The sequence below is a fragment of the Cynocephalus volans genome, chromosome 7, assembly GCF_027409185.1.
Source record: "Cynocephalus volans isolate mCynVol1 chromosome 7, mCynVol1.pri, whole genome shotgun sequence".
Taxonomy (NCBI): domain Eukaryota; kingdom Metazoa; phylum Chordata; class Mammalia; order Dermoptera; family Cynocephalidae; genus Cynocephalus; species Cynocephalus volans.
This window is the reverse complement of record NC_084466.1, coordinates 154,122,075-154,146,023: the sequence shown is the minus strand read 5'-3', so window position 1 is coordinate 154,146,023 and position 23,949 is coordinate 154,122,075. Positions and strand designations below refer to the sequence as shown.

Sequence of the window (23,949 nt, the reverse complement as noted above, 5' to 3'; positions counted from 1 at the left end):
TAATTCCTAAAATGCTGTAAGAGCACCAAGTTCCACAACATCTCAGTTGTTAGGAGATCTAGGCTGAGGAGTCACTCCAAACAAGATCAGTTCTTCTGTGAAAGGAGCCCTTTGGGGGTCTTTCCAAGATTGTTTTATACTCAATTAATACTTAGTTCTCTAGGGAACTTGATGCTCAACACACTCTCCTTGAAGTCAACAGAAACATTTCAGTAAGTTATGCTCCTGGAGTTTTCCTCAAACCAGCCTGACAAAAAGGTTTTATGAAGACGAGTTTTAATGCCCTTTAAAAAACTCTACTAAGTACACCGTGAACTGCCAGAATGAGCACACTGACGCGAGACCTTGTGGGGTGCTGAGACAGATATTAAAACAATGGTGTCGTGATTAAATAAGTTTTTATTGTCACATTTAACTGCTTTGTCAGATATACATTGTAGATTTCAGTATGGCATAAAAATAAAAACATTTTCCTGAATGTCAAAATCTGAACGGAGGAGATGGCAATGGCACTTAAACAAAATTAAATTCACTCTGGTGCTGAAGCAGCTGGTAGGCAGCTGGCAAAAGTGGAACACATCTGCAGACAAAGTGGTCTGCAACATGTCAGATCAAATGGCAGGGGGACAAGGCCAACAAACCCAGGACAGCAGTTAAAATACAGGCCCCCGAAGAGTGGAAGTCCAAAGAATGGCAGTTTGAGCATTTTTCAGTCCATATTATCTGATTTAGTATTGGAACTGTAGCTTGGTGAGTAAATGTCTATCCTATGAAATGAAACTACTTTTTCGGAACCTGGAAGCCTCTCTAACAACTAGTTTTAACTAGTCCTAAGGAAAGGCAGTTAAACTCCAAGTACAGTACTAACTTCACGGGCTGACCTCCTCACATGGTGGGTGGTGCCCCTTGCAAACCAGGAACCCACCATGCTCATGAATGTCCTAGTGGTTCCACACATTCTGGGCAAAACTAGAAAACAAGCACAATTAAATAAAAATATAAGGGCGTCCTGACAGTCTCTACACATTCCTTAATTATCTCCCAAAAGGCAACTTAAAAAAAAAATAAGTATGGTCATTCAGATTTGAAATGAATCTTTATTCACCAAGACTCCCAAACAGTTTAATAAATGTCTTTCCTCCACAAATAAAACTAACACTAGGATTTGTCAGAAGATCTAAATGAATTATATCCCTCACATATGAACTCAGCTAAATCCACTGTTTCTGGAATCTGTTCGTCATAAAACTCAAGTCTGATACATAACTCCTTTCTGTTCTCCACTGCTGTGTGTCCTTCCTTTAAGACTCTAGAACAAAGACCATAAATGTGCTAGCGCAACACAGTAGTCACTGTAATCCACCAAGAGAAAAATAATTAATTTATTTTATGACATACTTATTTGGATGATTACTTACCAGTAATTAGTATTTCTACATTTTTTTTAAAGGCAACCATTTTAAGTGACAATACATATCAAGCTAGTAGAAAAAAGTTGAAACAAAGCCCTCTCTTTGAATCTCACAAAGTCATGCAGACAAGAGAAGGTATATCCGATTTGTTCCAATCAGGCTTCTTGGAATTATCAAAATTTCTTTTCTGGCAAAGATGAATTTGGCTCATCATAGAAAGAAGTTCTTTGAAGGCTGCTGCTAAACTCACTTCCCTTTGAAAAAGTAAATTTCAAGGCATGATAGTGCAAGAGGTAAGTTTTTGATTTATAGAACATTTATAGACTAATTGTGCTTAGTCTCTAATTTCCAATTTATTTTAAAGAACAGAAAGTACACTAATAAGTTTGACTTGCCTTAATTTACCAGTACATCCATGAATCGCATCAGAATTAGGACAATTTGATTATCTTAATGATTCTGTCGTGAAACCTGCACACGGCATCTGAAGGTGAGAACCAACAGATAGAGGCTTCTCCAGTTGTGCACAAGGACTCTCCTCCCGGGAGTCAAGGTATCTAAGAAAGCAGTTCTCCCCCGAGGTTAAGTCTTCAAAAAAAACTCTCTCAGTAAGCAATTAAGAAAAACAGTGACAAGTGGAGAGTTTCTTTTGTTTAGTTAAATTCGGGAGGTCTGAGTGTTCCTGGGGTCCTCATCAGGACGTGTCATGGGTCTCGAGTCCTTCGAGTGTGAGTATTCACTATTAGAGGGCTCTGTAGGGTCAATCACATTTTCATAATCACTGTCGTCTGATTCCTCGCCACTGTCTCCAGCTGCTCTTTGGGAAGGAGGAAGTTCTGCTCCACTTTCAGGATACTTCAGTCCCGCACTGGTGGAAGCATAATTAGAAGAGCCAACGGCTTGAGGTCGAGGCATAAAAACATTCCTTTCCATGCGAGAATGGCTCAGAGTACTTTCTTGATTGTTTGGGTGAAAATCAGAATAAGGCGGAGGAGGATCAGAGGCCTCTGCATCTTCAAGTGTACTTCTACCTTCAGCTGCAAACCCAGAATAGGGCATACGAGGACTGAACACTGGTTCCAAATTTTCAGACAGCATCTGTCTGCTTAACATTGCCTGCTGCAGTCCTGGGTGAAAACAGGAAGAATACTGTAACACTTTCCATATTTTCACAGCTTTTCATCTCAATGAATTACATGGTCAACCTGAATATTCTGGAAAATGGCGAGGCAGTGAAATTGATAGTTACTATTAATTATTTTATAACTGTATAGTATTTTGTAATTTACAAAATATTTCCCTAAACATTAATTCATTTATGCCCCATAATTACCATCTGAAATGTTATCGTAATCATCATCATTATTATTGTTTCCATTATCTAGGTAAAGAAACCAGAGTTCAGAGGTTAAGTGATTTGACTAAAGGGACAACTAGAAGTAGGGCCCTGAAACTCAGAACACAGGTCTTGTCACACCAGATCCTGTGCTATTTCCCCTATCTGCTGCTCACTGTGCTCAAAGACTGTGGGGACCAAAGGATGAAACTGAAAGTCCTTAACACCCTTTAAAAGTCATGTGAATGTGAGATTTTTCCTCACATCAAAGAACGTATTTCTTTATAGCTACCTATTACAATACATTTATACACCTCGTTCTCCTTAAAAGGTTAAAAGCCCTATGTTAGGTGGCCAGTTTTCCAGGTACTAGAACACAACTTTACATTTTTATGAATATTCTGAAACAGCTTACGCCTATCAGCCTATATAGCTTTAAAAATTTTAAGTAACCTTTTTCTTTTTTACATTATAAAAATGATACACACTCATATAAAATTTAGAAAATTTAGAAAGGAATAAAGAAAATAAGAATTGCCCATAATTCTATCACCCAGATAACTCTGAAAAGAGAACAGGATTTGGAGTTAAAAGACGAAAATTTTAAGTATCAGGTCCCCCACTTCCTAGCTGTGTTACTTAGTCAAATCACTAATCCTTTCTGAATTCCAGTTTTATTATCCACCTTTGTGTGGGTGTGTGTCTGTGTGTGTATCTATGTATTTTAAACACTGCTGAGATTACACTGTTTATACTGTTTTATTGCCTAGTTTTATCACTTAAGAATACATATATTGAGGTACAGGGTTCGATCCCTGTACCAGCCAGACACCAAAACAAACAAACAAACAAACAAACAAACAAACAAGATTATATATTGGGCACTAACCCAAATTCACGTCAACGGCTGTATAATATTCCATCATATAAAGGTACCATAATGTTTTCAATTTTAATTTTTAAAATAGTAAATTGACAAATTATAGTTGTATATATTTATAACACACCATAGTTTATTCAACTATTCTACATTTGATTCAACTACTCTAAATCCCTGTCTGTATTTTTTACTTTTTCTAGAAAAAAATGAATCAGACATCATTTGCCTGGAAATAAAAATCACATTTTAGTTGGATTATATATGTTTTTTATTAGATTAGAAAATGTTGACATTATACTATTGATATTATTTCTCATATATTTTATAAATTTTACATACAAATGTTAAATCTGATGGTATTATACCAAACATGTCTGTTACCATGCTGAAATTATTAGATTCTTGGACCTAATTCTCATCAATCAGCTGGTTCCTTAGCTTAATAGTATCCATTCATTCATTCACAGCTACCAAAGCCTGACATCTAAAGCCTTTATCATGACCCTAGCTATGAATCAAATATAAAGTTAAAAGAATTTTAGGTAGCTCCTTTATGTGACTATAATCAACACAGGACACAGTCCCTACATGCTAGGCATGCCAGGGTTAACACAGTCCAGGTTGAGTATCCCTTATCCAAAATGCTTGGGACCAGAAGTGTTTTGAATTTCAGATTTTTTTGGATTTTGGAATATTTGCATTATACTTACTGGCTGAGTATCGCAAATCCAAAAATCCAAGATCTAAAATATTCCAATGAGCATTTCCTTTGAGAGTCATGTCAGCGCTCAGAAAGTTTCAGATTTAGGAGCCTTTTGGATTTTGGATTTTCTGATTTGGGACGCTCAACCTGTAACTGCTATCACCTTCAATGTAAATAGATCACGCTATTCAATATACAAACAAATCTGCACCTATCACTTCTTGGGATTTATTCTAACTTCCGCTTCAGCATTTCTACCTTTGGTCTTCTTTTTCATCCAGTTTCAGAGACTTGAGAGAGATACTATGAAAAGGAACACTTCCTCTCTGGAAAAGCTTAGCAACAAGAGAATGCCCTCCCCTATTTAGCTTAACGTGGGGGGCTTGGTAAGTGTAGAAGGAGGCATGTCATTTATGGTATAATTTGATGTTTAAAACAAGACATTTCCCTTATACTGAATGGTAAAATTAATAAGAAGCTTACTTCTTTCTTGTTCCTTTTCATTTTTCCTCTGAGTGATTTGTCTTCTTAATTTGTTCACTTCTGCCTGACAAGATTCAACGACTCGCTCACTCTTTTCTACATCTGCACACACTGCCTGAGGAAAAGGTGACAACAAGAAAAGTTAGCTTCAGATTCAAGCATGAGGCACTCCATACACTCAGCATTGATACAACCCTAGGAAAAGCCCAGATGGTTTCTTCAGTTAAAAAGCAGACACGTAAGGTAGAACAAAGTCATGAAGGCACAAGAAATCATTATTGTTATGGTTCACTAATTTGCTGTTTTGGTTTTTTTTTTTGGCAGCTAGCTGGTACAGGGATCCGAACCTTGACCTTGGTGTTTTAACACCATGCTGTCACCAACTGGGCTAACCAGCCAGCCTTGCTTTCCTAATTTTAATATAATTATACTATTTTGCTTGTATATTCTTGAAAAATAAAGGTAAGATAGGAAAGATCTAATCTTTTCACTTAATTATTCATTTTTATTGAGAGGAAAAGGGAATTTTTGGTACCAGTCTAACTTACAAAGGACGAACAAAAGAAAAGACAGGAATGAGATGCTTTCAACTTAATGAGGGAATGTTGAAAAGGAAAATAAGTTTCAAAGTCAAGGTTTAATAAAAGATAACTGTGAGACTGCATCTATGTAATTTGGCCATTTATACTCAGAGCACTGTATGTGATACTGGTATTTTCTGATTTATCAGGACTTATTCAATCAATGATGAAATGTATAAGAGCCACTTTGAAGTCCTCTGGCCAGGACAGATAGTTTAAAAAGAGCATGGTCATGAATTCGGGACAAAAAGCTGTTCTCCAATGCATGTTCCTTCCATAGTAGAAATACCAGAAATTTCCAGATAGTTGGCTGGTCACCAGGGAGCCTGTACAAAGTTTCCTATACTGCTAAGTGTACAGCAACCCTAATTGGGAACACTAACGCTGGAAACTGCCCTTGTAGGCTTTCTCCTTTTGCCCCAGGCTGAACTCAGTCTGCTTCCCTCTTTTTCAGTAGCTGCCTTCATTCCTTTCTCTAGACACTGGAACTTCTTCCTTAACGCTAGGCTTTCTTCAGGCCTGGGAGAGCTTTTTCAGCTTTACCACTTTTCTTCTTGTCCTCAAAGGCAAGTTCAAAGGCTCTTTTGTTCTTAGGGGTTTAGAACAAACTTCTCCTAAGAACACATCATGGGAAAGTATCATTAGCACCTAGCTCAGTATCTGGCTCATAGCTTCTGTTTCCATACATACTTGTTGCATGAATGACTAGGAATGAACAGGCTCCAGTTCAATCCTCCCACTCGATGGAGGCATCTGTGGACCAAGTGAGTGAACTAGAACAAAGGAGCTGTACTGAGTCATGGGTGTCTTTTGATATCATCTCTACTTAGAGTAGCTGGGGGTCAAGTGAGAGAACTAGAATGAAAGAAGCTGAGCTGTACCGAGTTATGGGTGCCTTTCGGTGTCATCTCTATTTAGAATAAAACTGATGGAGACAGATGTGTTCTTAGCTACCCTTCTTTAAACTCGAAATACATTTTCCAAGAAAAAACATTATTACAAATGGGGTCACAAGCATTTAAAACGGTAGTATCAATAATTTACTTCAGAGTCTTAATTCAGGCACATAATGAGTGAGACAGGCTTTTGTAGGCAGGCATGAGCAAGTACTCTACAGATCTGACATTATTTTGGGAAAGCACATTCAGACTTTTGGTCCACAATTCATTTGTCAGTCGGAAGATTATTAAAAATTAAAGTAGAATTAAAAGCGTTTGGGCAATACAAATAAGATGAAAACTAGTAAATAAATCAGTTACCTGCACTTTCTCCTGAAGTGCATTATAAACCTGATAAATCGCCCTGATGTCTTTCATTACTCCATCCTTGTCAAAAAAGTCAGTACTAGAACGGACAGAAAAAGATGTCACAAAGTTGTTATAACTGCCATGAACCTGAAAGTCATTTTTCCTATCATTTCTACCTTAATCTATTACTTAAATGCTGTGACTCTAAGGTGACAATGTCTAAGCAATAATGACCATACTACTAGAATTACAGAAGAGAAATAAAAAAGAATCCACATTACCAAGACAATTTAAAATACAGTTAACACCTATACATTTTTCAGTCACTACGTTTCACTTTTAGAACCTCAGAAATACACATACTCTATCCAAACTTTTGTATCAATTATAAAAAAAAAAATTGTGGCAAATGATAAACAATAATTGGTAAAAGTAAACTATCTTTTTAATAAGAATAAAATTTTGATATATGCTGGTGGTGGCTTAGAGAATTACCTTACTGCATTCTTTAATTTCAACGATTTCAAACTCTGTTTTGCATCTCTCCACACACCTTTTAAATATTATTAACAAAAGAAATATTGTTGACAAAAGAAAGGAAAAAAACTCTCATTTTACCTTTCAACTTACCCATGTTCTTTAATAACTTTGGCATAACTCTGAGAAGTATTTGGCACTGAAGACACTTTGTACTCTTGCTGGCTGGTATTGCCTAGATTGGGAATAGTAAGTGATATCCTTTGATTATACCTGTGGGGAAAATAGAGAAAGATATCATGTTAAAGTATCACTCTACTCTAAGAAAAGGGTATGGCAAAAGGAATCTTAGTCTCTGACATTGGTGAACTAACAGAAGGTCTCATGGAGCACCTACTTCTGCAGACAACTCAAGGATGCATGAATTAGCAATTTTTTCCCTTCTCTTAAAATAGAATCTCGGTTATAAACTTCTTGAGGGCAGAGGTCATATCTTATATATCTTTTGCATCCTCACAGTGACTGATGCAGTGCTGAGCATCTTGTAAGTATTCAAGAAATATCTACTGATTAATTAATGAAATCTTGGAAATGGCTATTTAACAATTAATAGCTATTTTCACTGATTTCAATTTAATTTTTTCTACAAGTGAATTTCCAGAGGGAAACCTTTTTGCTATTTATAGACAGACAACAAGATCACATAATCATATGTTCTTTTACTTTAACAAGTTCACAATGCAAAACCCTCATTAACCAGTAGGTGGATCAATTTTACAATTTTGTCTTTGAAATCTATGATTTAAGATTATAATCAGACTTTCTTAGCAATAAAACTATTTCTACCTAATGGATTACAGAGGAGAAAATGATCATTTCTAGCTATTTATTACTAAAAGAATTTATGCATAATAACTGTGTCTTGCTAATGCTTCTTGATATAAAAACATTTTTAATTTATACAAAAACTGACAAGGAAAATAAGTTCTGTAACTACAAAGAGAACTAGCTGAAGAGAATTACAAACGCTTTTCTTTAAAGATGCCACAAAACGCACCATAACACACATTTTCAAAGTCATGAATCCCAGTTACTTGTACCAACATCCTTTTGTTTATGTGGGGCTGGTGGGAAAGCCTTCTTTACCTTCGATTTGGTCTAAAGAGAACGTATTCTAAAGCATGAGTGGAATTATTGGCAGTGGAGATGAAGCTGAAGAGAAGGAAGACGAGGTCCGGCACGCCCAAGATGCGGGTAAGCTGCTTATGGAGCAGCTGCTCTCTGTATGACATCTGCTGCTGCGTATTGCGCCGGAATCTATACCACCCAATGACTTTCTGCAACAAAAACAGGAGGAAAAAAGTCTTAAAAGTTGCGTGAATTTTACAAATTTAATTCTGAACATATCATACAAATACTTATAAACAAATGTTTATAGCTGCTTACATGTGACAGCCCCAAACTAAAAACAACCGAATTGTCCATCACCAGGTGAATGGATAAACAAATATGGTATATCCATACACTGGAATCCTACTCAGTAATAAAAAACCAAAAAACTTCTAATATACATCGTAGATGAATTCCCAAATAATTATGCTGAATGAAAGAAGCTAAACACTGCATCCCCCCCAAAAAAGAGTACTGTATATGCTAATAGGTTCTATTATACAAAATTCTAAAAAATAAGAACCTATAGTGACATAAAGGAGATCAGTGGTTGACAGGGATGGGAGTCGGGAGAGATAAGAAGGGGGGATTAAAAAAGGGCACAAGAAAACTTATGCAGGTGATCGATATGTTCACTATCTTATTATGGTGGTGGTTTCATGGGTATATAAATTTATCAAACTTATCAAAGTATACAGCCTAAATATGTACAGTTTATTGTATGTTAATTATACCTCAATACACTATTTTTAAAATTTAGCTTTGTCAGCTGTAACTATAGCATAACTAAATTGACTAAGTGAATTAAACTGGTATGCTCTCTGGAAGAATATGTCTCATAATGTGGTTTACTAGGCATCTGGAAGACAGATGACATAAGAGAGATCTGAGAGGAGCTTACTGAAATGCAGATTCTTGGGCCCCAAGTCTGCAGAATTAGAACCTCTAAAGGTCAATCCAGGAATGTGAATTTAAGATAAGTTCCTTGAGTTTTTGTTTTGTATGCTGAAATTTGAAAACTTCTGTCACAGAGACAATCTAATTCTTTATTAGAAGATCAATCTTCATATAGTTTCCTTCTTTGAAACAAACTCTGAGTAAAAATCCTGTTTTAAGAAGTAAAGGTAATTTAAAACTGTTAGTGTCATATTAAAATCAACAGTAAATTGAGATTATGTCCTGGCACTTTCATGTAGAAAGGAAGTAAACTAACTTTTGCTGAGCCCCTGTGCCAGACCCCTGACTAGCTCCATCACAAATATTTTCACTAATTATTACAAACTACCTGGGAAAGGGAGTAATGTTTTCTCCAATGAGTTCGTATCACATGCAAAGAACTACACGGAACAAAGAAATAAGCCATAGTGCCTGACTTCAAGGAGTACTACTGAACATAAAGCACAACTTCCAGTTAGATTAAAGCAATTAATTCTGATATCCTTCAAATGAAAACTCAAACCTTTCTTTCAGTGTATTATCTTATAAAAGAGATGTTTTGTACAATGTCACACAGGCAATGAGTGACAATCAAGATGTGAACCAGGGCTGGCCAGTTAGTTCACTTGGGAGAGCATGGTACTAGTAACACCAAGTCAAGGGTTAAGATCCCCTTAATGGTCACCTTTAAAAAAAAAAGAACAGACGTGGAACCAGGCTGCCTTTTTCCACCACTCAATACTAACTTTCAAATTCTACGTTAGTCACATGATGGTGGTCATAAAAAAGTTAAAAGTAGTTTTGGGGCTGGCTGGTTAGCTCAGTTGTTGACAGTGCATCCTTGTAACAACAAGGTCACAGGTTCAGATCCCCATACCAGCCAGCCACACACACAAAAAAAGTAGTTTTCCCTTCAAGAGTAAGTGGATAAGAAAAGAGAAGAAAACAAAAACACAACAAACAGCAAAAAAAGAATAAGTAGGAAAGTGATCAGTTGGCTAGAAGTATTGATGTATGTGAACATGGCACATTTCATTCTAAGACTCAGTACTCAGTACTTAACTTTGAAACGACCTCCTGTGTAGGACTGGGGCATGTTTCACACTTCCTCTGACTCTCTGCAAAGACCTCAACGGCACTTAGCACACTGGCTGTTTTCACAAAATACTCACTGAGGAACAGAATCCTGAAAGTGGCTACTGGATGAGTAAGAGTGCTTTTCAATAATGTTGATTCCAAGTGTTTTATTCCATCTATATTTTCTGAGATGCTGGAACTTAATTAATATTAAGTTAATATTGGATATCAACTGATAATAATCAACTTATTTATTTGACATTTGCTAATAATTTTAAACAGATTCTCTATCATTCTGATCAATGAAGGATGAGATGCCAAATTAATTTGCATTGGTGATATCTACAATTCTACCTTTCAGAGCTAACAAACAAGCTAGTTGCAAAGCTATGGAGAAACAAAGACATTGATTCTGAAAAGCACATTTTGAATAGCTATGTTGAACCGTGATGAAGAATTATGGATCTTTCCCTAAAACCTTTTCTCTGCTGAAGTTTCATAGCCATTTTTTCACGTAGACTTTCTTCTTTATTCTCTGTTAGACATTCACTTACATTTTCTGGAGCCAAAGCAATTATCTCAATACTGGGCACATTTATCATCATTAGCTTGTGTTCTTTTTGGCCTTATGATGATATTAGAATGGCTATCATGTTTATTGTTACCTATGTCAGAGCAGATGCTTCCAGAAGGCAGAAATCCTTCTTCTTACTTGCTTTGTTTGGCCTTAGCCTAAAACCCCCGTGGACTGTGGAAACTTTGTAAACACAATATGGATTCTGCCAGAATAGTAATTCAGCCTGTGACCACACCAAGACCTACTGGGGAATTTTCATATCAAAAACATTAGCCTCTATCTTAAGCCTAATATTTTAAATGTACTTTTGCAAGTAACCATCCTTTTGAAGTGAAGACACAAGTTTGTGCCTTTTCTGAGGGAAAAAATCCAAACTAGATTCAATTATAAAGTTTTGTCATCTAAATATTACATATCATTTCTGCTTTTATAATGGAAATTTAGACTTTTGAATAAAATCCTTACAGAGTGAAGGGCTGGCCACTTAGTTCACTTGGTTAGAGTGTGGTACTGATAACACCAAGGTCAAGGGTTCAGAGCCCCTTGCTGGCCAGATGCCAAAAAACAAAAAAACAAACAAACAAAATAAATTAAATAAAATCCTTACAGAGTTCATATTATGTACAAGGTAGCACAGGAAATACTATGAAATGTAAAACGTAGTTCCTGCCTTCAACAAATATCACAGAAAATGAAACATAATTTCCAAGTACAGTGAAGCAACAAACTCCTTTTTTTTTTTTTTTTTTTTTTTTGGTAGATGGCTGGAACAAACTCCTGTCTTTAATTGCAAAGAAAAACATAAACATTTGTTTTAGCACAAAGTTCTATGAAATCAAAACTACAGATCAACTTTTAGCTTTTTTGAGACCGCTGGCCCCAGGAAAAGCAAAGTTAATCCCAAATAACAACCTATGATTGATCTATTGTGTCTGAAAACAGCTAATCCTATTTTAAAATCCCAAAATTAATTTGGAAGTGTGTCCCTACCTACTATTGAAAAGACTACACAGTCCTTTTCTTTTTTTCAATTATAAAATACATGATCATTAAAAGAAAAAACTTATCAAATAAAGTCTACCTTCATCAGTAGCATCCCTCCCTCTTCCCAAGTTTGTTGGGCTTCCTTCCAGATCTTTTCTGCACATCAGAACACCCATTCAGACTTTTGTTTTTACACAAAATGGGTTCAAACTGTAATACTGCTTTTGTCACTTAACATTACTTAGAGATATTCCTATGTCATCACATGAAAACCTCTCTTTTTAATGGCTGTTTCGTATCCCATAGTATGGAGGCAACAACATAATTAACTTAACCATTCCCCACTGGTGGACACTTAGATTTTTTTCAAAGTCCTCACTACTAAACAATGAAGCAGCAGACACCCTTGCACACTGATCAAGAAGCCAGACTACATGGTTTAGACCTTGGTTCCACCATTAACTGCTGCTGACCTTAAGCAAATTACTTAACCTTAGCCGTCTCAACTGCAAAATAAATCGCTTGCCTCATAGAACTCCTGCAAAGATTAAATGCATCAATTCATGGAAAATGCTTACAACACGGACTGAGTTCAGTTAAAATGTTCAATAATTCCAGCTTTTCCTATCTTTGTGCCCAGGTGTAATTAATTATTTTCTTGGGCCAGATTCCTACAGGTGGAACTGTATACTTAAAATTCTGACTCTTCTCATAAAACTGTCCCCTCAAATGTCTGTATCAATTTACATTCCAACTACTGCTTCCTCATTTCCCACAGCTTTGCCAACAATGGACATTACCAATCTTTTCACTTTTGCTAATCTGTTGTGCAAAAAAAAAAAGTACCTTGTTTCAATTGGTGTTTCCTGATTGAGGTGGAACGTCTTTTCATTTATTTCTTGGTTATTTGCAAATTTCTTTTTTCTTTTATGAATTACCTATTCTTAATCCTTATTCATTTCTCATACTTAAAAACTTTGAAATGTACTTAAAAAAATACTTCCTGGTACTTTTAATATATGTGGTGATGTTAGAGAAAACTGCTCCAATAAGAATCTTCATGGAACAAATTCTAGTTTTAGAAAGTATGATAAAGGTTCATAATCTAAAATATGAAAATAAATGAGGAGATAAGGTGGGTCTGGGAGATGCGGAATGGACTAGTAAGAGATTCCAGAATGTATGTTCTTGGGCAAATCACTGAAAATGAGGGAGTTGTACCATGTGATGCCTGTGACTGCTCTACCACCCTTTGCCTGCTGGGCAGGCAGTTTGGTTAGACTGCCAGGACTAAGCACCTCCTGAGCTCAGTATCACACACAAAGCCACTCTGCCTTTCTTCTGACCTGTCATTGCACATTTCTTATTCTTCCTTTTATCCTTACCTGCTTTTCTTTCTTTCTTGACATGGAATATACCCATCAGTGGAAAGTCTGCTGATTTAATCCACCTACACTTACTCCTGACATCCTTAAACAAAGGTATTTTGTTTTCCGTTTGACTAGTTGAAAACTTTTATTGGTGCTTTCGCTGCCTCAAGTGATGGTTGGAAAACCAATCTATTTTTCTGGAATTAATATTCCAAGGTAAAACTGTAAAATCCATACATGGTACAGTAGAGTAAATTATAAATGAGACTATCAGACAATACTGCAGCAGCAAAACTTTGGTTTATTTTCAACTTTATTTAGACTTGCTTACCATACATAACCAGAATATTATTTGTATATACGGATAGAAATAATAAACACATAACCTTTTTGAAAAATATCTGTGTTCATCTTCAATTGTTTAATTGTAATTGACATTTTTTAGAAATATTTTTCCTGATTATAAAATGCATGTGTATTAAATATTTGCAAATTTATTTTTTAAATTACAAGTAGAAAGAACCACCTAGAGTCAGTTGAACAAATGTTAACTTTTCAGATTATAGTTCATTTTTTTCCTCTAATTTTTAGATAATGAAATCATACTATAAATACCTAAATTTTTTTCTATTGATATACTTTAAACACTGTCTCAAATCTACAATTTACCTTTAAAATCTACTCAAGTTAGGACTTCCCGGTTAGCTCAGTTGGTTAGAGCATGGTGTTATAACATCAAGGTCAAGAGTTCAGATCCCCGTACCAGCCAGCCGCCAAAAAAAAAAAATTTACTTAATAGAAATGTCACATATTAACATCAAATCTCATTGCTCCATTTTACATTCCTTTCTGGTTTGAAGTTTGAGTGATAAGCACGGAATGATTTCTGAATCAGACTGGGCAACGAATAGAACATACCTTTCTCCGATCTTTAAGAATTCTGTCCAAACTTTCTTCATTAACTTTGCTTGCGTAGTCATAAAAACTGTTTTTTTAAAAAAAATTTTTTAAATTTCATTAAAATCACATAGTATTATAACATGGACATGCTTAGCCACATGTGTCCGTAGGGCATCTAACTCTAAAAAAGATATAATTATTTTTCTTCAATAGGTACATACAGAGAAATCAGTCTAAATGCTTTCCTGATATCAGTTATCTTTTGCATCAAAGAGTACTCAAGAGATTGCTACACTGAAAAGATACTACTTCCACATGTGGGAGGTACTAATAGCAAGTAATTACAAAATGTGGGGCTTCAAATGGCTGTGGCAACTTTTCTTTGCTTCTAAATATCAATTACGAAAAAAGATAAAGTAGCAGCTAATTTTCTGAGAAATGAAAAAGGGAAATGAACATTTGTTGAATGCTTACTGACACTTGGCTGCATGCTTTCTCATGTTACATCATTTCATTCTTGCCTCAATGCTAGGAAGTATTAGTTCAGCCCAACAATTTAACAAGGTTCATTTCTAATTTTGTAGATAAAGATACCAAGATTAAGTGACTTGCCCCAAATCATAGAGATGGTAGATAGAAAGGCTAGGATTTGAAGCGAGGTCTGGCTAGCTTCAAACCTAATGTGCTCACCTCCAAAACAGATCAAGGGGACCAGGATCCCGTGGTGAGCAATCTGGGTGTAATGACATGCCGGCCTTTTCTACCATTGGTCATGGTCTTAGGAATGCCATCCCTCTACCACTCCTCCCACCACCATAAGCACAGGCTTTTCAAGGCCAGAAAGAGTTCAAGGTACAGTAAAAAACAGAACTGGGAGTCGGGAGATTCCAGTTCCAGCTCCAGCTCTGCTTCTCACTGTATGATCTGCGGCAAGTCACTTAAACTATCTGGCCTCCATTTCCTTTTTTGCAAAATAAGAAGTTTGGAATAGAAAAATTATTTCTAAGGTTTTTTTCAGCTCTAACAATTCAGTTAAATCTTTGTTTTGGTACTACTTTGTTGATAAGAGTTTTAAGGAATTCCTCAGAAGATCAAAGCAGGGCATGCCCAGCAAAGCTTTGGACAGTCAGGGCCAAATCTGACATTTTCATAGACTGTACAGAGGCACTTTGTGGACCAGGGCCTGAAACATTTCATTTGCTCTGAGATTCTTTTCAAATGAACTGCTGGTTGATCGTCTAGCTTCTCCACTCCTTTCAGTTAGGTGTAAATTTAACAGAGGTGAAGTTCTCAGCTACTTTGAGGCTTCATTTATACGTAGACATCTTGCATGATGACCATCTTCTGAAATAATCAATGTATAGGGGTGTATGTATGGGAGGTGAATGTGATTCAAGTCCTCAGGGGTTCTGGGGTGCAAGGTGGCAGGGTGTGTGAGCAGCTGACAATGGGAGATTGGTTAGGGAGAAAGCCGGAGGGAACACGTAGCAGGAACAGCCAAGTAGCAGCGGCTGGAGGGTGTTAAGCAAGAAGTGCTGATCAAGTACACTGAATTGTACTTGTGTGGGCAGTACTAGGAGGAAAGTATTGGCCCGGCTTTTGCAAAGGGGGAAGAAGTAGGGCCTCAGGGAATTTACGAAACACGGAGTTGGGAGAAGTCCAGCGAGTGAGAGATACTGGACGTTTCATCTCTCACCCTTTTCCCTCCAGATATCTCTCTGTGGTTTGTTTTCTCCCTTCTGAATGCTTCTCCTCCCATGTCTTTCTCTTTCTGTCCTTTAGTTGGTCATAATATGGAACTGGTGTATATTAAATGCAAAAAGGAAGTTTTATGTTCTCTTTCCTTACATTTTGAAGTTGAATACTGAACATTTTTTATTCCTTTTAAAAGCACTCATTAAATTATTTATCTGTATGCGATCCCTGATTAACTTTCTTCTGCATGGTTGAAGAGCCCTTGATAGGGAGACTAAGGGGGAATGCTTCCATTCTAAATCACTGAGGCCATAATTTACTCTTTCCCGCTCCCCCTCTCCTAACCTAACACAGCTCCATGCACGTAGTTGGCATTCAATAAGTAAATGAATTTGGGTGCCCTCATTATGCTTGTGACTTTGTAACCATTATCAGCTACAGGCCTAAATTCAGTAGTTTTTAATCAATCAATCTTTTAAATAAGGACTAAAAACTACAAAGAAGGATGCGGCTTACCTAAAAAGTTTTGAACAAGGCTGATGGTTATGGATTTCTGTAATTAGAAACAGGAAATAACATCTCAGTTAATCATGTAAGACACAGACAACTATAAAATAGTTCAGAATTTTTTTTTTTTAACCAAAATTTCAGGCAATAAAAAGACAGTTTTCCTTTCCCACATAGGTGCTGCGTGTACACTAGTGAAGGCAGTGCGACTTCTTAACATTTACACTGGGGGCACATTCTCAGAACAAAGTAGACAGGAGAATGAAAGTCCTATTCCCATTTGTCTGTGTATGATAAGCACACATTCAAAAAGTTTTATTCAGGAACATGTAGTTATTGTATGCCTTATTCAACCTTAACTATTTAAACAAAGTGTAATAGGAAAAAGTAACCAGTAAGTGGAAGCATTTAATCAAGCTGGATAAAAGCTGTGAGGACAGCTTGGGGAGAGAAGGGCTGTAACCATCCTACCATCAATAACCAATTAACAACTCATGACAGCTTGGGCCAGGTGTTTTGAAGGGGAAGGAATCTGAAAGTCTATTAACCCTTTCAAAGACGGTCAGTATCGCAGGAAACAGTCATTTATAAGCTGATCCTAACGGCTTCTGAAAAATTGCAGTGATTAACCAGAGTGAACAATTTCTTCAAGCCCTTTAGAGGGCTTAGGGTCTGGGTTTCTTTATAAGAAATTTAATTCTATTAATCAAATTCTCCTAGAGAGTGACTCATCACCTGCTGTTTAAACAGCCATAGCCTCAGAGTTCCAGCTGTAATTTTAACTTAATTAAAATGCAACCACAGCCTTGAAGGACATTGGGCTATGCCTTTTAGCTTCTGTACTTGTGCTAATACTGCCAAAACACATCACAAATGCAATACTTCCACAAGAAAGAAAAGTTCATTGGCCTAGATATAGCAAATAAGAAAACCTCATCTAGAAATATTTCCTCCTTTTACGACTAAAAATGATATAGTATACAATCATAAGTTATTTCAGAGATACTATTAATAATTAGAATGTGGAACATTTGTAACAAAAATATTACCCAGAGTTCAGGGAAAAGAAAAAGTCATCTTCTACTTTAAAGGAAAGACTAGCTTGTTTAATAAAATCCCTGGAGTAAGTTCTGAACTCTGAATGCATACTCCTGTCATCAATCCACCCTGGCAGATTCTTACATAATTTACAACCTGGCTTAAATGTGCACTAAAGACATGCTCTAAATAACATGTAGTATTTTCTGAAGGATGTTAAAACTTTCTAAGACTTTTTGCAGTACTAAGCATTCCATGAAAAAAACAGAGCGATGGTCTCAAACATGAAAAAGCTGCAGATCAGAATGAAGTTGAAGGAAACATTAACTGACAGTGGACCTTTGGCAGCAGGCAGAGGCTGTGCAACGTCGCCTGGAGTTTCCAGAGTTTCCCCTGCCTCCACGGCTCATCCACATGCTAGACTGCTCTTCATGCAGTACACATGGCCTCTCTGCACACATTTATTTAAAAATCCCCACTGTTTGGTACTGTTGTTCTGGCTTCACTTCCTGCTGCATGAGGCTGACACTTCCTTTCCTCCCCCTTCCATTCTTTCCAGTAACTGTTACTGCACCACCTCATGTACCCAGGACACTTTTCTATTGCTGCCTCCTCCCTACCATTTCTAGAATTAAGGGTAGACAGCTCTGCTTAAGGTGAGTTACCTTTTTAAATTAATAGGTGTTCAAAACAAGATACAGATGTTTCATATTCAAAATGTGAAAATTCTATATTAGTTCTTATTGAAGAGTAAAGGTGTCTGCGCATGGATTCAGGCATTTTCAACAAATAATAAATGTGGTCAATTTACTTTACTTATATCTAATTTTGAAGGTTAAGCTATACCAGAAAATCTCTTCACAGCTCTGGTGTGAATAAATAAATAACCAGAATATTAATCAAAATGCTATTTTTGCAATCACGGCAGATAAGAGAGCCCTTTCTTTCATGGTTTGCTGTCAGTTAACTGCATATGGCAATTTAACCTTCATCTACCAGATTAATTTTGAAAACCCAGGTACAACTAATAAACAACTGCACAGATGTCCTATGAAACAAAAACACCCTCAATGAAAGACTAGCTATAACCTGTACACATATCAACTCTTTACTTAGCAAGTTGACATCGTGGTGAATGGGACTTATAGCTTTGATCCTTTAGGAAACAGTTCAGTCTCTTGTCTTCCCCCAAATCTCCCCCACCTCAATCTTCACCCTTGCTCCCCAGTCCATGTACCAGAGGGCTATCAGAATAGGCTTGAAATTGATGATTTGGTCCCAAAATGACCCAACCTGTCAGCAGTATTTCAAACCACAAACCACTCATCTTCACACATTCTGCATTTTAGTCACATAGAAATAGGCCAGACCCACATATGTTTTATACACTCCTTGCTCTGTGTCCCCCCAAATGTACCGCCCACTGGCCCTAAGTTCACCTCCTTCGTGACATCTTTACAGACTTCCCCACTAGCAGTTTTTCTCTCAACTTTGGATACTCATGGGATTTTCTTTGTTCCTTTCTCACAAGCACTCATCTTGCACTGTCTGGTATTTCTGTATATCTGCCTTATGTTCCCCACAGTTCTAAAGTAGGGATGTATCTGGGCATCCCTCTCACTGCCCAGCATACGCCTCACACATGGAAGTTCTTCATTAAATGTCAGCTGCATAAAGAAATGAAAGAACCTTGCTTTGTTCTGAGTATCAGCATGTGTTGTTTGGTGATCTGCCTGAGGTACACCCGAAGGACTATGATCCCTTTTATCAAAAGGAGACTGATCCAAAGATAAACACTCCTTTATATTCCCCAGCAACCTCCTCCATAGTAACTGTTTGGCTTATCCCTCAGAAGGCTGTGTAGGTTTAGGAAATATCTCATGTAAACAAATGTGAAATCTTTGCCAGATCCTTCTAGGAAAGACCAGCACAACACATCCACTAGTTATAATATGAGATGATACTGGCAATGGGGAGAGCCTAATTTGAAAACTTGAGTTTTGAAAACTCACTGTAGTTTTGAAGAGAGGATCAATCAAGTGGTCACACATCAATTCAGTAAAAGTCAGACCAGTTGGTGTATATGGGAGAGCTTTAGAGAAGGCCTACAACTTACAGTTACTTACTGTAAGTTTACACTAACTTATAAAAACATCTCATATCACTTGTTAGTGCAAATAATTTTCGTTTCTTTCTATACACTCTTTTAATCCTTTAGATTAAAATCGGTTAAGAACCAAAGAACAAAACAATATATATACATAAAGGATATTTCGAAGGTCAGTGATAAACTTACCAATCACTTGCAGAAATTCTGTGTTGCTGATTTGTGAGTCACTGATGCTAAAAGTTTCCTCTTGTCTTACCTCTCCCAGCAAAAATCCTTCCTAAAAGTAACAAAGGAAAATAGTTGCAAACTAAAAATAAAGATGATTTTTACTGAAATTAAGAGGAATTAAGGACATGATTTTATAATACTTATAACAATCATCCAAATTAGCTTGCCATGTAAACTACTATTCTATTCTACTACTATTCTATAAACCAACAAGTAGACTAAAGCAATTGGATTGAGAAAAGGATTCCATAACAAGACAAAATATTATTTTAATCCCTTCAAATCTTCTCTGTTTTTTGAAGTAAAAATAAGTAGTGAATTCATTACCTAAATCCCACTAAGTCTCATGATCACTGTCAAAAAGCTCAGGAAGCAGAAATATCCCAAGGTTGCTTTCTTGAAATAGCACACAATTTATTTCATTGTTTTAAAAACACTGCTAATGATGAAAGGATAAAGAAGTTAATACAATGACAACTAAGTGCTCTTGTATAGGCTAGCACAGGTGAGTAAGATTTCAGAAAATAGATTTCATATTATTCACATGAAAGTTTTCCTTTAATAAATGCAGAGGTTAACTTATTTATGCCTTTGGAGAGCATATATCACCATAATCAAATCTGGATTATTAGGTATATTACCTACTATTTGAGTACTTGCAGTCATGTTCAGCACAAGCACATTTGGAGAAGATATCCCCTAAATGTCAAAATAACTTTCCTGCAGAGGGGGTGAACTGATAAGCTGTCCTGGAATCTCCCCAGATACACATATGGCTTCCTCCTTCCCTTCATTCATGTCCTTACTCAAACGGCACTTTATCAGAGAGGCCTTGCCTGACCAACAGAAATACATCTGCCAGCCACTCTGTCCTCTTTACCCTGCATTCTTTTTCTTAGTCTTCTCACTATCTGTCATATGACATATTAACATAAATGAATAAATGCCTATCCCCTGCTAAAATGTAAATTCCAGGAGAGCAGAGACTTTGTGCTTGTTCATTGCTATATCTCAATACCTAGCACAGTGCCTAACACATAACAGGTGCTCAACAAATGCTAGTTGAATAAATTTGTTAAAACAATGCTCTTGTACTATATACCCTTCTATTCTAGGTTGATCCTTCAAATTAATTAAAGACGTTTCCTAATTTAAAAACATTTCCTGTTGGAAGTTAGAACCTGTGGAAGTGAAGGGAGAGAGATGGGTGCTTTATAGACTAGTTTTATATTTGATTTGGGGGAGGGAGTGTCCTAAAATCCCAAATCATCACATACACGTCATTTCTTAAACTTGAATAATATACAGATTGCCTTTAAAGAAATTCTCTCAGATCCAAAGAAGTGCCCATGACTACTAGTTTGCAAAACACTGACTTAAATAAGCTTTTACCCTATGAAAGTCTTTCATTTACGAATTCTCACTACAAAAGCTTTGTCTTGTAACAAACAAAAAAATAATAACTCAAAATGAAAAAACAATTTAATATTCCCACAGAACTTTAGATTTTAAAAACATAGCTAGGAGTATTCTTACAGTCTAGGGTTGCCAGATTTAGCAAAAAAAGATATAGGACACCAAGTTAAATTTGAATTTCAGATAAATAACAAATGTTTTAATGTAATACCTGGGATATACTTACAAAAAAAATTATTTGCTATTTATCTAAAATTCAAATTTAAATGGGTGTCCTGTAGGTTACTTGGCAACTCTATAACAGTCCTCAGTTTGAGAAACAGTGATATAAATCAACAGTGACATCAAGACATTCAAAAGCCAAGTACAAAATGAATGTTTATTTATCTACTGGCCTGGATTATCTGAGCCACTGTTACTTTGCAGCAGGAACAGGCAAACTACAGTGTGAGACCTAAATCTAGTCTAATGCCTGTTAATGTACAGCATGCACACTAAGAACGGTTTCTACATTTTTTAAATGGTTGAAAAAAATAAAAATAGAAATAATATTTCATAAAATGTGAAAATTACATGAAATTCAAATTTCAATTTCTGTAAATAAAGTTTTATTGGAACACAGTCACTCTCATTCATTGTCAATGTCTACTTTCTCCCTACAACAGTAGAGTTTAGTTGCTAAAGAGACTATATGGCTCCCAAAGCCTACAAAATTTACTATCTGGCCCTTTACAGAAAAAGTTTGCTAACCAGAGCTCCATAGAATAATGAGTGGTTTTAAATTAATTTCTTCCTTGGACAAAACAAGTATGTACTACGAAAGTAAACTTTTGGTTCTTCAGCTTTATAATTGAAATTAACTTCAAGTATTCCATGACTATAATAGTGGCAAGGTTCATGTAAACAGACATGGTCATATAAAACACAGCTGCAACTATTGGCAATGGCAAAATTTCCATGAAGTCTAGCACAATGCCTAGCACAGAGTAGATATTAAGGGGATATCTCTTGAATTAAATTAGTAACAGGGGCTGGCCAGTTAGCTCACTTGGGAGAGCGTGGTGCTGGTAACACCAAAATCAAGGACTCATATCCCAGCACCTGCCAGCTGTCAAAAATAAGCAAATAAATAAATAACAATCTAAGTAATACGGCCATGTCACTGCAGTTTGTAGAAAAACGATCCATTTTTAACAGGTAGCTGCTTATTCTTACAATAATCTTGCTTTAAACATAAACTGTGATAAGAGGGTACTTCAAAAAATTCATGGAAAAACGGAATTAGAAGATAATACAAATCTTTCCATGAACTCTTTGAAGACCCCTCATATTCCTAGGCACTCTAAGAAACAGACAGGATAACAGCAAAGTCAAGGGTTCCAATTCCCCTATCGGCCAGCCACCCTCCCCCCCAAAGATAGAAAGAAATAAGGTAGGGTAAAGAAGCATCACTGAACCCACATTTAATAGTCCATGGGCACAAGGGGTATCACAAACCACCTACCTACGGAACTGCATTACATTATTAAATAGCTGGCTGCAGTACCAAAGGCTGTAGTATCCAGAGTTGCCACTGGAAAAAAAATCCATGCTGTGTATATTCCTATCATTAAGCTCTACCATCAACACCGAACAGATGAAAAGTACATTAATTTAATTCCCTTCAATTTACTAATGGAATCACCTTTCCGTGAAATAACTTTTTATTAATGGAAGCTACGATTGTTGACATATAAAACACAGTTGCAACTATTGGCATTGGCAAAACCAAATCTAGTTCTTCCTTCTGCAGCTTACCATTTTGCTTTGTAATGACAACCACAAAAAACCCCACACAGTTATGTACTGAATTTGAATCATTCACTATTAACACCACTTAAAACAATCCCCCAATTTGGTGGGCAAATTAAATGTCTCCTTTAAGAGAAAAATTATCTAATTTCACAAAGAATTTCCAACCAGAGGCCAGTGACATTAAATGACAGTTCGTAAAATAAACATATCGCATCACAGAGGCTCTGCTCCCCCTGTGGGCTCTAAAGTCTATGCATTTTCGATCACTCATACATGGGCCTGTCACTTCCCTATTTCATTGCCACTAGTTCCGTGGTCATAGAACATTCACCAAGAAACTAAACACGCAACTTCAAGGAAATATAACTAGGCCCTGCACCTAACACTCCTATTTACATTCTCCATTTTCCATCGAGGCGAGAAAAACGCACAACCTTGTCTAACAAGTATGAAGAGTGACAGCCACGGTTTCACTCTCTGCACCCCAAGACAACCTGTGAGGCCGGCAGACGGGGCTCCGTCCCCCGCCTCCTAGACTAAGAGCCTGGCCTCTCGACTCCTTCCCGACCCTGGGCGCCCCTTTTAAGTCTAGAAGCCTGACTCTCGGGGAGGGGCAGGCGCTCGGTTTCCACCAAAAACGACTCCTGACAGTGCAGGGGGCCAGGATGCACAGCTTTGCTAGACTGGAGACAGCTGTCTCGGGGCTGCGGGGCGGCGGAGGGCGTCGATCGATGGGGCCCTTTCAAGGGGCGAAGAAGCCCCGGGCGGCAGGAGATCGCCAGGGGCGGGAGCAGCCCGGGTCACCAGCTCCCCTGGTCAGTACCGGACCCCGAGGGACGAGCCGCAAACAGTCAGGGTCTGGCCGCGGGCACCGCCCGAAGCGAAGAGTGAGGGCCCTCAGCGGCCGCGGCAGGGGACCCGGCACCTACGTGGTCCGCGTTGCTGTTGGCGCTGTGGAAACACACAGCGCTGAAGGTGTAGCCCGAAATGGAAGCCGCCATGATGAAAACCTCCAACTCTCCCATCAT

The 23,949-nt window shown here is 37.1% G+C and overlaps 1 protein-coding gene across 1 annotated transcript; it reads right to left on the bottom strand.

Moving 5' to 3' along the window:
• Nucleotides 1–381: 381 nt before the first annotated feature.
• ABRAXAS2 (abraxas 2, BRISC complex subunit) lies at nt 382–23,949 on the bottom strand. Its single transcript, XM_063102642.1, has 9 exons — nt 23,851–23,949; nt 19,670–19,760; nt 16,345–16,381; nt 14,152–14,218; nt 8,266–8,456; nt 7,273–7,392; nt 6,655–6,739; nt 4,815–4,929; nt 382–2,539 (listed from the first exon to the last, which is right to left on the bottom strand). Exons 1-9 carry the CDS (start codon nt 23,947–23,949, stop codon nt 2,070–2,072), a joined length of 1,275 nt encoding a protein of 424 aa, XP_062958712.1. The 3' UTR covers nt 382–2,069.

What these genes read in the sequence shown, in the direction of transcription:
- ABRAXAS2 (XM_063102642.1), bottom strand. Translation starts at nt 23,949, where the DNA reads ATGATGGGAGAGTTGGAGGTTTTCATCATGGCGGCTTCCATTTCGGGC. An exon ending in CCAACAGCAACGCGGACCAC is followed by an intron (nt 19,761 to 23,850) that starts GTAGGTGCCGGG and finishes TGTTACTTTTAG; the next exon opens with GAAGGATTTTTGCTGGGAGA. An exon ending in TTCTTAAAGATCGGAGAAAG is followed by an intron (nt 8,457 to 14,151) that starts GTATGTTCTATT and finishes TTTTTGTTGCAG; the next exon opens with AAAGTCATTGGGTGGTATAG.